At 41.5% G+C, this 14,848-nt stretch overlaps 2 protein-coding genes and 1 non-coding gene across 3 annotated transcripts; 1 reads left to right on the forward strand and 2 right to left on the reverse strand.

The window, feature by feature from the left end:
• Positions 1-1,654: 1,654 nt before the first annotated feature.
• TRNAM-CAU lies at positions 1,655-1,726 on the reverse strand. Its single transcript has one exon. It is a non-coding gene; the product is annotated as a tRNA-Met (tRNA).
• Positions 1,727-2,766: 1,040 nt separating this feature from the next.
• Positions 2,767-9,487, forward strand: ILF2 (interleukin enhancer binding factor 2). The gene is made up of 13 exons (XM_007948571.2): positions 2,767-2,822; positions 3,336-3,378; positions 3,835-3,939; positions 4,314-4,391; positions 5,139-5,241; positions 5,869-5,934; positions 6,235-6,351; positions 6,830-6,908; positions 7,163-7,250; positions 8,661-8,722; positions 8,799-8,913; positions 9,110-9,200; positions 9,327-9,487. The coding sequence occupies exons 3-13, from the start codon at positions 3,841-3,843 to the stop codon at positions 9,485-9,487; spliced, it is 1,059 nt and encodes a 352-aa protein (XP_007946762.2). The 5' UTR covers positions 2,767-2,822; positions 3,336-3,378; positions 3,835-3,840.
• A 1,080-nt stretch (positions 9,488-10,567) lies between these two features.
• SNAPIN (SNAP associated protein) lies at positions 10,568-11,814 on the reverse strand. The gene is made up of 4 exons (XM_007948574.2): positions 11,672-11,814; positions 11,364-11,410; positions 10,987-11,105; positions 10,568-10,669 (listed from the first exon to the last, which is right to left on the reverse strand). The coding sequence occupies exons 1-4, from the start codon at positions 11,812-11,814 to the stop codon at positions 10,568-10,570; spliced, it is 411 nt and encodes a 136-aa protein (XP_007946765.1).
• Positions 11,815-14,848: the final 3,034 nt, after the last annotated feature.

Genomic DNA, 14,848 nt, shown 5'->3' on the forward strand with positions numbered 1-14,848 from the left:
TTTTAATGACCTTTTGCTTTCTTCATGAATCATGTTCATTATGTTGTCCTACAACTCTGGTCTCTGGTGTTCAATTAAATCTATTCTTCAGAAGGTTTCGAAATTTGGGTGGCATATTTTGGCTTTTCTGGGCTTGTTTAATTTTTTTCATCTTAAAGTTAAATTTGTATATGAGCAATTGATGGTCTGTTCCACAGTCAGCCCCTGGCCTTGTTCTGACTGATAATATTGAGCTTCTCCATGCCTCTTTCCACAGATGCAGTCAATTTGATTCCTGTGTATTCCATCTGGTGAGGTCCACATGTACAATCACCATTTATGTTATTTAAAAAAAGGTATTTACAATGGATAAGTCATTGGTCCTGAAAAATTCTATCATACCATCTCTGCTGTCATTTCTATCACCAAGGCCATATCTTCCAACTACAGACGCTTCTTCCTTGTTTCCAATTTTCACATACCAATCACCAGTAATTGTCAATACATTGTGGTTACATGTTTGGTCAATTTCAGACTGCAGAAGTTGGTAAAAATCTTCATTTTCTTCAACTTTGGCTTCAGTGGTTGGTACATGAATATGAAATAATAGTCGTATTACTGATCTTCCTTATAGGTATATGGATATTATCCTATCACTGACAGCACTGTACCTCAGGATATCTTGAAATATCCTTTTCGATGATAAATTCCCCTTCAATTTGTCATTCCTTGCATAGTAGATCCTATGATTGTCTGATTCAAAATGGCTAACACCAGTCCATTTCAGCTCACTAATGCCTAGGATATTGATCTTTATGTGTTCTATTTTATTTTTGACAACTTCCAGTTTTCCTAGATTCAAACTCCATACATTCCATGTTTCAGTTATTAATGGATATTTACTTCTCATTTTGACTGTGCCACATAAGCAAATGAAGATCCAGAAAGCTTTATTCCATCCACCTCGGATCAAATATACATCTCTTTCCCAACGGTATTTTGAGTGCCTTCAAACCTGAGAGCCTCATCTTCAGGCACTATATCAGACAATGTTCCCCTGTTATCCATAAAGTTTTCAGTGATATATATATATATATATCCACTCCCCCCTCCCCCCAGAAGTGGACCTGGTCAAGTCCTTCCTAGTCTCCCTCAGTCTGGAAGCTCCACTGAAACCTGTCCACCATGGGTGGCCCTGCTGGTATTTGAAATACCCATGGCATAGCTTCCAGCATCACAGCAACACGCAAGCCACCACAGTGTAACAAACTAACGGAGGAGTGGTGGACTATATTCATAGATATATTGATCGCTGCATATGATGTGGAAGAAATATCCTGTCAACCTATACATATTCATTGGTATAATGCTATTCTTCCTCCCACAACTGTTCAGCCTGAGTATATTTTTATGTATCCAAGCACATAACAACAACAACAACAACAAACACAGATCACTGTTATTATTGGTACTGCATGATTGCCTTTAAGGCTCATACCCTTCCCAATGTCTTCCTTTCCTTGCTCATTTTGTGTCTTATTGTATATTGCTTTCCTTCACCAACGTTAACGTGGAATACGGTCTTTTTAAGGGAGGAAGGATTAGAAAACTTGACGTTTACATGTAAATTACACATAATGTTGGCGAGGAAGAAAGAAAAAACAAAAACATCGGATAGCAGAGGATGGTTTCGATCCATCGACCTCTGGGTTATGGGCCCAGCACGCTTCCGCTGCGCCACTCTGCTACCTCAGAACCGGGGATTACAAAATCCATATAGAAAGTAGCTGCAATGTGCTGGAGGGGGGGGGGGGGGGGGGGGGGGGGGAGCCTGGTTCGTCACACAGCGCTATCTAGCGACTGATGTAGAAATCGTCGTCACTGCTGTCAAGTTTGTTTTTATTGGCTGGTTCCGCATATAGCAGGCGTTTTTTAATTGGTTCGTAAACCGGTTTACAGAGTAAACCAATAGCCATAAGCAATGGAGTAAGGCGGGAACCAATCGTGTCGCGTTTTATTGGGACACTCCGGCAAGCGGCCTGTCCAGTTATCGGTACCTCAGAGGAAGGGGGCGGTTGGTGTAGTCTCCATTGTTCAGGATTTAGGGCGCCATGAGGTAAGGGGGCTAGGGTGCTCTAAGTATATTTTGGGTATTCGACTGGAATTATTGGGAAGTCGGAGAAGCTGAGAAGTCCACGTATCTGAGGACTAGCCTAAAACTTGAGAATTTCTGTCCTGGAAGGCGGGCATGGGTCGGAGGCCGGCCAGGGCGGGGATATGGGGGACTGGAATGGGGATGGGTCCTGGGAATGGGGAGGCGGGTTCGACACCTTCGATCCTTATGGGTTTATGTAGTGGTGGTGTGCTTCCAGGAGTAGTACCCCCCCACTTAGACTGTGAAGGCTGGAACATGTATTCATCCTCGATACCAAGTTTTTGACATACAGCATATAACCGATAAATGTTCTAGTATATTAATAAATATTAGAATTGGTGTGTCCCAGAGATGGTGTATTTCTTGTAGGGGCTCATTGTATGGGCCCGGTCATTACCTGGTGTGGAGATTGTGATTCTGTTATCCAGAATGAGGCGGTCGTCGGGGAGGCTGGGCTGCATTTGTAACGGGAAGAAGTGTAAATTTATTTGGAAGGAATGGAGTCGCTTGGCTTCCCAAGGGAGCTTCAGAGCGATGGAGGTAGGTTAGCTTGATATGATGTAGCTGGTAGGATCGAGAGACTTTCCTTTAAGTCAAATGAAAACAAAATCCTTCTGTGCATTTCCAGGGGTGACAGAGGCCGTGGTCGGGGTGGGCGCTTTGGCTCCAGAGGAGGTCCAGGAGGAGGGTGAGTGTTTTTAACATCCCTGCACTGGTTGGTTTCTGTTTCAGTCGTCTAAATAGGAGTCAATAATGTTACCTGCTTTTTGGAGATCCACCTGTGGTTTAGCAACACGGCTCTCCTGCTAAATGTTGCGTTTGACCCCACTTTCCTAACAAGGATACCCCCAGGAGACTGTCACTGACTTGAGAACAGACATGTTTTCAGAATTGCTAGTATGTTATATAACCACAAAGATGATCATATTAACCAGTTGTCAGTGGTTGGGTGAAAGGTTGGGGTGCAGTATGAAGTTAGGCATTTACAGCTTTTGAGTGATCATTTTTTTCTCTCAAAGTTTTATATTTTTAGAAAGCTCAGTGCCCTCTGAAGTGCCAAAAGATGTATATCTGTCTTGATTTTAGCCTTCCAACGGATGCTAGAAAACCAAACTTTATGAGAACATAAGTTTTGCTTTGTGCCAGAAATCTCATTTGATTTCTACGTGGTGAATAATTTGGATTGTTTTTCTTGTTTTAGGTTCAGGCCCTTTGTGCCTCATATCCCATTTGATTTCTATTTGGTGAGTACTTTGGGTTAATAAGAGTTTCTTGGCCATTGGTTACTTGTAGATTGAGAAATGGAGCCCAACATCTCCCTAATGATGAAGTCAAATAGTGGTTAGAGTAGGAAAAGGCATTTATGAATGGAGATGGGGTTTTATATATTGTTTTACATACAAAAACAGTGTCAGCTGGGTGAGAAAATAATTCCTTGAGTACTTCTGGCAGTAATAATGCTCATAATTGTTATTCTGGATAATTGTATTTTTGGCTTATCTGTTAATATATAGGTAATTTATGCTTCAATTATATTTTTTCCAGCTTGTATCCTTGTTTGAACATCTTCAGGAGTAAAAACAACTGTAGAATTTTCTATTTTAAATTTTTTCTCTTGTAGCAACAGAAAAAAATAAGTCTTTACTGTGTTATCATTTTTGATAAATCATATATGTAGTAGTTGTTTATTTCTGGTTCAGTGTGAAATGGCCTTCCCCCGGGTCAAGCCAGCACCTGATGAAACATCCTTCAGTGAAGCCTTGCTGAAGAGAAATCAAGACCTTGCTCCCAATTCTGCTGAACAGGTATGTTCTTTTGGCTTCCTTCCTTTCTGTAAGGTTAGAAAAGTGATTAACTATAGGTGAAATTAAGAATAATACTGTCAGAGCTGAAACTCTACAGAGAGATGAATTGTTCTTATTTTTCATGTGGGTTGAGATAGTGAGCCAGCTGAATATACAAACATATTACATATACAGTTAGATTTTTATTGGGGGAATCTCTGGGATTGAAATTTGTTCTGGCATATTTAAAGCCAGCAGGGTCAAATTGTTTTCAAAGCCCTTATGTTGGTATTGACTCAACTTATATAGAAGGGATTAGGGAAAAATGCTCAAACTCTGAGAAATTGTTTGTAATTTTTCACCTTAGGAAATTTTTGTCTCATGCTGTTTTTCAGGCTTCTATTCTTTCTCTGGTGACAAAAATAAACAATGTGATTGACAATTTGATTGTGGCCCCAGGGACATTCGAAGTGGTGAGTTTTTGTTGATTAGTTCTAGGAAACGACAGTCTTGGTACTGTGGAAGTTTTTTTGGTTTCTATCTGAATTCTTCAGTTGCCTTTTATCCAAATTGAAGTCTGAAATGGGAAAGTACAGTGGAATTCCTTTGTAGTACTGATCTTGGGGATGAGACTCATATCATTGTTATCAACTAGCCATAATTTACCAGTCTTTCATGTAGTTGTTTTTGGGATATGACTTGACGTCTGCTATATCCAAATCTGGGTAATTAAGAAGTTATGTTGTAATAAAAAACCAAACTTACTGCTGTTGAGATGGATCCAACTCATAGCGACCCCTTCTTGGTTTCTGAGGCAGTATCACTACAGAAGTATATTGCCCAACCTTCCTTATGAGGAGCAGTGGCTGGTGGGTTTGAACCACTGAACAGCCTTCTGTTTAGCAGTCAAGTGCCTAAGGCACTAACACCACTAGAGCTCCTTATGTTGTAATGTTGTTGTTGTTAGGTGCCATCGAGTTAGACCCTACTCATAGGGAGCCCCTCCTTGGGTTTCCGAGGTGGTATCACTATGGAAGTAGATTGTCCCATTTTCCCTCCAAGGAGTGGCTGGTGGGTTTGAACCAGCAGCCTTCTGGTTAGCAGTCAGATGCCTTAGGCACTACGCTACCAGAGCTCCTTATGTTGTAATAGAGTTCCTAAAAGAACTAGGGGGCCTTTATTTCTTCTAAAATTTTGTTCTGAAATCCACTTCCCAACAGCAAATTGAAGAAGTCCGACAGGTAGGATCATATAAAAAGGGAACGATGACTACAGGACACAACGTGGCTGACCTGGTGGTAATCCTAAAGATTCTGCCAACATGTGAGTACACATCTCTCTGGCTCTGGGAGCAGAATATAGCATTTGGGTTCAGGGCATTGTAATCTACAAAGCCTCAATTTATTGTGAGAAAGGATGTTGGGAAGACAAATGGGAAATTTGTTTTTTTAAAGTGTGTTGGAATGATGAGAAACAAACTCTGGAGTGTGTGTGAAGAATGTGGGGCCAGTTACTTTAGGGCAGTATTTCTTAACTGGGGCAGTTTTGCTTCCCAGGGATATTTGGTCTGGAGACATTTTTGGTTGTTACAACTGAGGATGGTATTTATTACTGTCATCAAATGACTAGAGGCCAGGGATGCTTGTAAATATCCTATAGTTCTCAGGACAGCCCTGCCTACAACAAAGAATTATCCAGCCCCAAACATCATTAGTGCCACTGATGAGAAACCCTGATGTAGGAAAACGGTTTAGGAAGTGTCCTGTTCTTGAGCCCTCCAGTTTCTGTGTCTCTGCCTTAGCATCTCTTTAAAAGTGTGCAGAATAGCTTAGAGATACTTAGAAAGTCTACTTAGATTTTTTCTTAAAAAATTTTATTGTGGTGAAAATATATATAACATAAACCATCAGATTATCATAACATTTTTTAATTTCCTTTTCTCTTATCTAGTGGAAGCTGTTGCTGCCCTGGGGAACAAAGTTGTGGAAAGCCTAAGAGCACAGGATCCTTCTGAAGGTTTGTGTTTGTTCTTGAAGATGTATTTTAGTGGCTGTAGGAGCCACTGTCATTAAGTACACATTTTAACAAAGTCAATTCAGGCTGTATGGATTTATGTTGGGAAAGGTTTTGACAGGGACCTCAGGTATTCAAAATCCAGTTGATATCTCTTTTAAGCTCTGTATTCTAAATCGATTTAGGATACTTGTTGCTGTTTTGAAAAACCCATCTGTTTCCTCTACTCCCACCCACCCTAGATTTATCCTTTTGGTCATCTAGTGGAAATGTAATTAATAGTTTTTTTTTTTTTCCCTCCAGTTTTGACCATGCTGACCAATGAAACTGGCTTTGAGATCAGTTCTTCTGATGCTACAGTGAAGATTCTCATTACAACAGTGCCACCCAATCTCCGAAAACTAGACCCAGAACTTCACTGTTAGTTCCTTTTTTCCATAGGAAAGTTGGGGGAAATTAAAAATAAGTATAACGTTGCTGTTGAATTTACTTGATTTGTTGCTGTTCTATATGGTACTGTCTGGGAATTGAGGGACCTTAGTTTACCCTGAATGTCACAGTCTTTTTCTGTAATTTAGAGATAGTTTTGTTTGCTAGTGAAATTTTCAGGTAGAATGCACATAAAAGTAGTTTGAGGACTTAACAAACAAAAAAGGAAAAGGATGACGAACTATTAAGGGGGGAGATAGGCATTTGGAAAAAATCATGGGTTCTTGGCATGCTTCTAGAGTTGGTTTGGCGGGGGGAATGGTGATTTTTGGACAGTTTGCTAATCTGAAGAACATGGTATGGTGTAAAGAAGAGCTAAATTAATCTAAACATCTTTCCAACTTTTTGGATAGTAGTAGGACTGGATTGCTTGCTCAGTGATAGAAATTTCATCTTTGCTTATCTCTAGTGGATATCAAGGTGTTACAGAGTGCCTTAGCAGCTATCCGACATGCCCGCTGGTTTGAGGAAAATGCTTCTCAATCCACGTGAGTCCCTTCCTGAATATTTAAGATTACCTAATGCCCCTCACTGCTGTGAAAAACAGGATACCCACTTCTTCATCTAGCAGAGCTATTTTGACTTGATCTGCCTAGATTGATTTTTTTTTTTCCTAAGGAACTTTAGACTGATACAAGAGCACATACAGTTCTAGAAATGGTGTAGTCAGCTTCTGTTCTACCTCTGGTGTGGAGGTACATGATTTAATTACTTTTAATTTCTGGATTTCTTTTACCTTCAGAGTTAAAGTTCTCATTAGACTGCTGAAAGACTTGAGGATTCGTTTTCCTGGCTTTGAACCTCTCACACCTTGGATTCTTGACCTACTGGTAAGTCAGGAAAGGCAGTTAAAGTTCTTAACCATCTCTATGTAACAGTAATTAACTATGAAACCTACCAGAATCTGAAATTGAGTGACGCTTAAGCTTAAAAGAAATCTCATTGGAGGACAAGTAATCTAGTAACAGTTCAGTTTGCTACTTCATTAGGTTTTTGGAGTATTAAACTAAATGAGTAGTTACTGAATTAACTGTTCCTTTGTCTTTTTGATGACTATTGTCATTTCATTAAGGAGTTTAGGTGGTGCTGTAGTTAAAACATTGGGCTGCTAACCATAAGGTTGTCGGTTCAAATGCACTAGCTGCTCTGTAGGAGAAAGATGAGGCAGTCTGCTCCTGTAAAGATATACAGCCTTAAAAGTTCTGTGGCGTTTCTACTCTACCCTGCCCTATAGGGTCGCTATGAGTTGGAATTGAGTCGATGGCAGTGGGTTGGGTTTGGTCTGGCCATTTCATTATAGGCAGTTCCCAGGTTAAAGAACACGATCAATTTCTGTTTAAGAATTTGTAGGTCAGTCAGAAAAAGTGTATGGTTCTTACTAGCCTTACTTTAGTGCAAGAAAAGGCTCAAAGCCTTTTCAGTCACTGAAAAGCTGCATATGCAGCAAGTGAAGGTGACTGTGATGAAGAATTTGTTGAAAGTAGAGGTTCGTTCAGTAGCTTTAAAGTGAAAGCATATATACCTAACATTACAGCAGGGCTTCAAAATTGGTGGTGCCCTGCTTGAAGATGGCAGTCATCCTCACTGCTCCAAACGTGTGGATCTTCACAGTCCTGCCACTAATACGATGGGGTTCCCACATAAATGGGTCACACATTAGGTTTCTGGAAGGGCTCACTAGGCCTCTTCTGAGTCTCCCATTCTACCAGTTCAACCCATAATTTTTCCTGTTCTGGTTACCATGATGAATCACCCAAATTGTAAAAACTCCAGTCTGTTCCTTTTGCTTCACTGGCCAGGACAGAACTGATTTGAAGCCTTGCATTAAAGAGCTCTGGTAGCGTAGTGCCTAAGGCACTTGACTGCTAACCAGAAGGCTGGCGGTTCAAACCCATCAGCCACTCCTCGGAAGGAAGATGGGGCAATCTACTCTGGTAGTGATACTGCCTCGGAAACCCAAGGAGGGGTCGCTATGAGTCGGGTCTGACTCAATGGCACATAACAACAATAACATTAAAGGGCAAGTAGGAATTGTCAGTAACTTGGATATTTGCAGCCTAAGGACTTGCCTGTATTGTGATATTAGAAAATTATTACTCAATGAACAGCCATTTCAGAATTGCCTCTTAACGTGAAAATTGTGACTAATGACCAGATTTCCTCATGGTGACTTAAAAGTTTTCATTTGAAGACAGAATTGCAACTTTTTGGTGGCATACCAGATTTTTTTTTTTCCCCAGGGGCACTATGCTGTGATGAATAATCCCACCAGACAGCCTTTGGCTCTCAATGTGGCATACAGGTAGACCCTGCCTCTGGATTTGGGCTGATTGTATGTTGTTTTGTGCCTGCCTTTAATACCACTCATGTTTTTTCAGGCGTTGCTTACAGATTCTGGCTGCAGGACTGTTCCTTCCAGGGTCAGTGGGTATCACTGACCCCTGTGAGAGTGGCAACTTCAGAGTACACACAGTCATGACCCTGGAACAGCAGGTATTGGGACTGCTGTTAAATGGTCTTTTCTGCTTTAGTCTTAAATACTCCTGGTCAGAAAGCAAAAGGGAACGTGGTCTTTAGAGGTCAGGGTACTAGGGTTCCTCAAAGACTTTGGTCTTGAGAGTAAAAATCATTTTCATAAGGTACTTTGATTCTCCCTGAAAGTTTACCCTCACTTTTTGCTTTTCTTCAGGATATGGTCTGCTACACAGCTCAGACTTTGGTCCGAATCCTCTCACACGGAGGCTTCAGGAAGATCCTTGGTCAGGAGGGTGATGCGAGCTGTGAGTAACCAGCTCCTTACAGTCTCTTGTCTACAAAGCTATATAGTACTCTTAATATTTCATGTAAATGATGACTTATATACTGGATTTCTTGTCTGAAATCACTTTTTTTTTTTTTTTTTTCAGATCTTGCTTCTGAAATATCTACCTGGGATGGAGTGATAGTGACACCTTCAGAGAAAGCTTATGAGAAACCACCAGAGAAAAAGGAAGGAGAAGAAGAGGAAGAGAATACAGAAGAACCACCTCAAGGAGAGGAAGAGGAAAGCATGGAGACTCAAGAGTGACCTTCTCTCTCTCCATCCCCTTTTCTATTCAAGGGGAAGACTTGGAGCCTAAGCTAACTGCTATTGGGCATTACGTGATGGCATTTCTGTGGGATAGGGGAGATGGCAAAAGGAAACTAAACTCTATAGCAAGAAGTGTCATTGTACTGGGTTCTGATACTGGCTTAGCAGCCTGAATCTCCCACTTAACAACTGTGCCATCCATCCATAGTGAGCAGGATACCAACTTTTCCAATTAAATCTAGAATCCCCAACTCCTGGAAACTTTTCAACCAGTACTTTGTTGTTGAAATGTTGTGAACTGTTAGTGTCTGGAAATTTTTTTCTAAGAAAAATGATTAAAATACTTCCTGGTAGGGCTCTTGGTCTTGCTTTTCCTTGCCAACTGATAGCCTTCTTCACCTTCCTTTTGCTGCCTATACTTTTTTCACTGAAAATTAGTCGTATAGGCTTTTAAATTGTTGACACCAAATCATAATTGGAAACTTTGAATTAAAATACAATCAACTCTCGGAAGCTTTTCCAATACCAGAGTAATTTAGAATACTGTTGAAGCATTTATTGAACTAAATGGTTCCAGCAATACTGCTACTAAATCAAGCCAGTGCAATCAATAATAGAGTGGACAGGCGTCATATCATTTACCATGACTTTGCCTGCCCTCCTCCAAATCCTCAGTGTAAACAAAGGAAAATGAGAAGTCACAGGTAGAGTACATGCTGCCCAGGCCCCATAACCAGAGGAAGCCCCATCTTTGTTAACTAGGCTGAAGAAGGAAGGATGTGGGTCTTGAGTATGTAGTCTTAAAAAATACAGAAGCCTCAACACATTCTTGGAAGGAAGCAAGAGCCGTGGTAAGGCTTAAGTCCTTTGAGATCTTGAGTCTTATACACCAGTTTCTTGGGGTTCCCACATAAATGGGTCAGATTTTTAAGTGCTTCAAATACAAACCATAAGACTGCTCTTGCATGGTCTACAGGGATTAAGTGTCTCCTGGAATCTTCTCATGATGGCTGAAACAAGGTAGCTACGGAACAGTACTTGTGATGTTCTGAGGCCATGAGCACCTTTTGGCCTGTGTTACTTGCTTGGGGAACCAGGAGGGTAAACTCCCGAATCCAGCATTGCTCTCCTCCGGGCTGTTTCCTTGGCAACACTGTGGTTTAGCCGCCTCAGCCTCTCCTATAAAACACAATTTGGAGTCTAGTAACTGCTCTCTGAAAGGGTTTAGAGGTCACAGTCAAGTAGGTGCTAAAAAGTATTTCAGGCTAGGTCTGTCTCTAAAGTGTTCAAAGATAGAAGAAGGTAGCAGTGCAATCTAGGTACTGAAAAAAACTGACTTCTATTATTGGCTGACAACTAGTTGACGACAATCCTTTCCCCAGATTTAAAAAATCATGGTGACTTCCATTGTGCGGAGGACTTTATGACACCTTTTGAAAACCAAATACTCTTGAGCACTTGCAAAGCAAAGATCACTGTTGGTAGCATTCTTTTACCTGGGCGTTCTGTAGAATGTTGTTGACCAAGACAACTCGTCGTCGGGCATTAAGTAGCTTCTTCACGTAGGGGTCAAGATCTAGAGCCACCTTCTGGTCCTCATTGATGCGGCACAGTTCTGGGGATGGAAGTAAGATGCAACTAAACACCTCGTGGCTCATGTTCTCAGGGAAGGGAGGCTAATGGGATGGAAAACACTTGCGCACACAATTGCCACCAAAGACCTAAGACATCCCTGGAAGGAGTCCATTAGCAGCCCTGATGTACTGGAACCAAGTGAGAAACCTAGCGTAGAGGCTGGCAAAACAATGTCCTGAAAGTGTTCTTTATACTATAAGCCCTATAGTATTCAGACTACAGGAGGATGCTCACTTACCTGTAGCTAGGTTGTCAATTTGTTCCCGGAGTTCTACCTGACTCTCTCTGCAAAGAGAAGGCCCACACAGGCAACAAATGAGCTCATGAAATTAATTCCTCTACGGGATTCTCAAGTGCTGAGAGAAACGAACCTCAAGTTAACCTTCCACCTGCGGTCTTCTGCCTGTTCAGTCCTGCCTCAAATCAATTTCCCAAATTAATTCTTGCTCCCACCGGAACTGCAGCTAGACTCCATCTTGGCTCCTCCCTTTCTGGGCCCCGCCCCTACAAACCCAGTTAAAGAGGCCCGCCCACCCTCTCGGGCACCTGACTGCATGGACGTGAGAGTCGAGCTGCTGCACTGCAGGTTGCAGAAACTCGAGGAGCCCCTCGGCGAAGAGGTCGCGGCCTGCAGGCCCCGCCACTGGGGTTCCTGCACCGGACACAGCTGCGGAACCAGCCCCAGCCATCACGAACTATCTTACGCCCGGAACCTGCCGCAAGGGCAGCCGGGAACTGAAGCTCACCCGAAGTCCGCCGCGAGGGGGCGCCCAGGAAATGCCGTCTCTCAGGAAACTAGGGTTCCTGGGAAATGGAGTCTTTGGTGCGAGCAGGGCCGGGTAAACAACCGGGCCCTAGTGTTCCCTAGGTTCTTTGTAAGCCCTGCTTGGAAATCTTAGTATCCAGCCTGGAAGAGTTGGAGAAAGGAATAATTTGGAAGGAGGGAGGGAGCGGGTTAGTATTTCTTATAAAGGTGACAAATACCAATCTGTTGTCCATAGTCTTCCCATGTTAACTTTATAAAATAGATTATATTCATAGTGTATTTTCATATTCCTAAACTAGAAGTTCTGGTAGTGTAGTGATTAAGGCACTTGACTGCTAACCAAAAGGCTGGCGGTTCAAACCCACCAGCCACTCCTTGGAAGGGAGGCTGGGCAATCTACTTCCGTAGTGATAACACCTGGGAAACCCAAGGGACACTTGCTATGAGTCTGGTCTGACTCTATGGCACATAACAACAATAACAAAAATGTATATATACATACTTTTCTTTTTGTGTTTTGGATGTAAGTTGACAGAACAAATTCATTTTCCACACAACAGGTGATACACATTTTATTTCATACAGAGATTGCAATTCCTATAATGTAACAGCTCTCTTCCCGTTTCCTCCCTGTGGTTCTTTTCTATGTGTCTTTCTTTCCTATACATTCCTGCCCTATGAGCCACCTCCCTGTGCAAATACTGCCGTTCTGATCTCCCATGGTTGATTGTTCTAAGGAGTTTAAGTACCTGGTGTAAATGTTTACCTTATATGCCTGTCTTTTGGCTTGAAGCCATGGGAGTGAGTTCAATTCTAGGCCTGAAAGGTGATTAGGGGTTGTAATCTTGGGGGTTTCACCAGTCTCTACCAGACTAGTAAGCCTGGTCTTTTTTATGATCTTGAGTTTTGTTCCACATTTTTCTCCCACTCTATCCAGGATCTCCTATTTTTATCTCTTTCCGAGTGCTTGACAGTGGTAGCTGGGCATCATCTAGTTCTTCTGGTCTCAGAAGGCTGTGGTTCGCATATCCACTAGTTCCTTGGACTAATTTTTTCCATATATCTTTGATTTTCTTCTTTCTTCTTTGCTCCAGACAAGGAGAGATCAATTCTTACATCTTAGATAGCCACTTGTAAGCTTTTAAGACCCTATTCACTACTCACCAAAGTAGGATATACAAAAAAAAAAAAAAAAAAATGCACCACTGTAGAGTCGGATCTGACTCACAGCAACCCCTCCTTGGGTTTCTGAGGCAGTATCAGGCACTTGACTGCTAACCAAAAGGCTTGGCGGTTCAAATCCACCAGCCACTCCTCGGAAGGAAGGTTGGACAGTCTACTTCTGTAGTGATACTGCTTCAGAAACCCAAGGAGGGGTCGCTATGAGTTGGGTCCGACTCGACTCGCACACAACAACAACAACAACATCACTATGGAAGCAGATTGCCCAACCTTCTTTCCGAGGAGTGGCTGGTGGGTGTGAACCACCAGTCTTCTGGTTAGCGGTCAAATGCCTTAGGCACTACACCACCAGAGCTCCTAAGTAGGATATAGAATGATGTTTTTGTATAATATGTCATGCCAGTTGAGCTTGATGATGCCCTCAACTGTGGTCCCGAGCCCATAGGTGCAGTGATTCATGCCTTCAGGGTGTTTAGCTGTAGCTAAGAAGTTATCATAACTTTGCCCTGTTAATGTTATAATTTATATAAATTATATAATTTATATATATATATATATATATATTTCAGATGCCACTGAACCATGGTGGACAGGTTTCAGTGAATCTTCCAAGCTGAGATAGGCTCAGAAGAAGAATGGGGTCATCTACTTCTCAAAAAATTGGCCAGTAAAAACTATATGAGTAACAGTGAAACACTGTCTGATGCTGTGGACATTGTGATATAGTGCCAGAAGATGAGCTGCTCCAGTTAGAAGGCAGTCGAAATATGACCGGGAAAGAGCTTCTTCCTAAGTGGAACAGGTATGTACGAAGTATGAATCTAGGAAAATTGGAAGTTGTTAGATATGAAATGGAATGCATAAAGATCGATATCCAAGGCATTAGGGAGCTGAAATGGGCTGGTATTGGCCATTTTGAATCAGACAATCATGATTTACTATGCTTAGAATGACAAATTGAAAAGGAATGATGTCACATTCACCATCACAAAGAATGTTTTAAGATCTATCCTGAAGTAAAATGCTATCAGTGATAGGATAATATCCTTATGACTACAAGGAAAACTAGTTAATACTACTATTATTCAACTTTATGCACTAACTCTTAAAGCCAAAGATTAAGAAACTGAAGATTTTTACCAACTTCTGTCGTCTGAAATTGACCAAACATACAATCAAGATGTATTGATGATTACTGGTGACTGGAATGCAAAAGTTGGAAACAAAGGAAAATCATCAGTAGTTGGAAAACATGGCCTTGGTGATAGAAATGATACCAGAGACTGTATGATAGAATTGTGCAAGATTAATGACTTATTCCCATCTCCCATGTATGTCTACTTCTGTAGTGATACCACCTCAGAAACCCAAGGAGGGGTCACTATGAGTCAGCCAACTCGACAGCAGTGAGTTTGGTTTTGGTTTTCTTCTACATACATACAAAGATATATATATATATATCTTTTTATTTCTGAATAACATTCTGTTGTATAAACATATCACAATTTGTTTATCCATTCTCCTTTTGATGAAATCAGGACTGTAAACAGGCTGAGACATATGCAAACACTTCTGAATTGTTTCCATTTGGAGCCATATGAATAAAGCTGCTATGAAACATTTTTGTAAAGGAATTTTTGTGGTCCTAAATTTTTCATTTAGGAGCTCTGGTAGCCTAGTGCCCGAGGCATTTGACTGCTAACCAGAAGGCTGGCAGTTTAAACCCACCAGCCACTCCTTGGGAGGAATATTGGGCAGTCTACTTTTGTAGAGAT

Source organism: Orycteropus afer, unplaced genomic scaffold (genome assembly GCF_000298275.1).
Source record: "Orycteropus afer afer isolate SDZICR_OR568_19922 unplaced genomic scaffold, OryAfe1.0 scaffold00217, whole genome shotgun sequence".
Taxonomy (NCBI): domain Eukaryota; kingdom Metazoa; phylum Chordata; class Mammalia; order Tubulidentata; family Orycteropodidae; genus Orycteropus; species Orycteropus afer.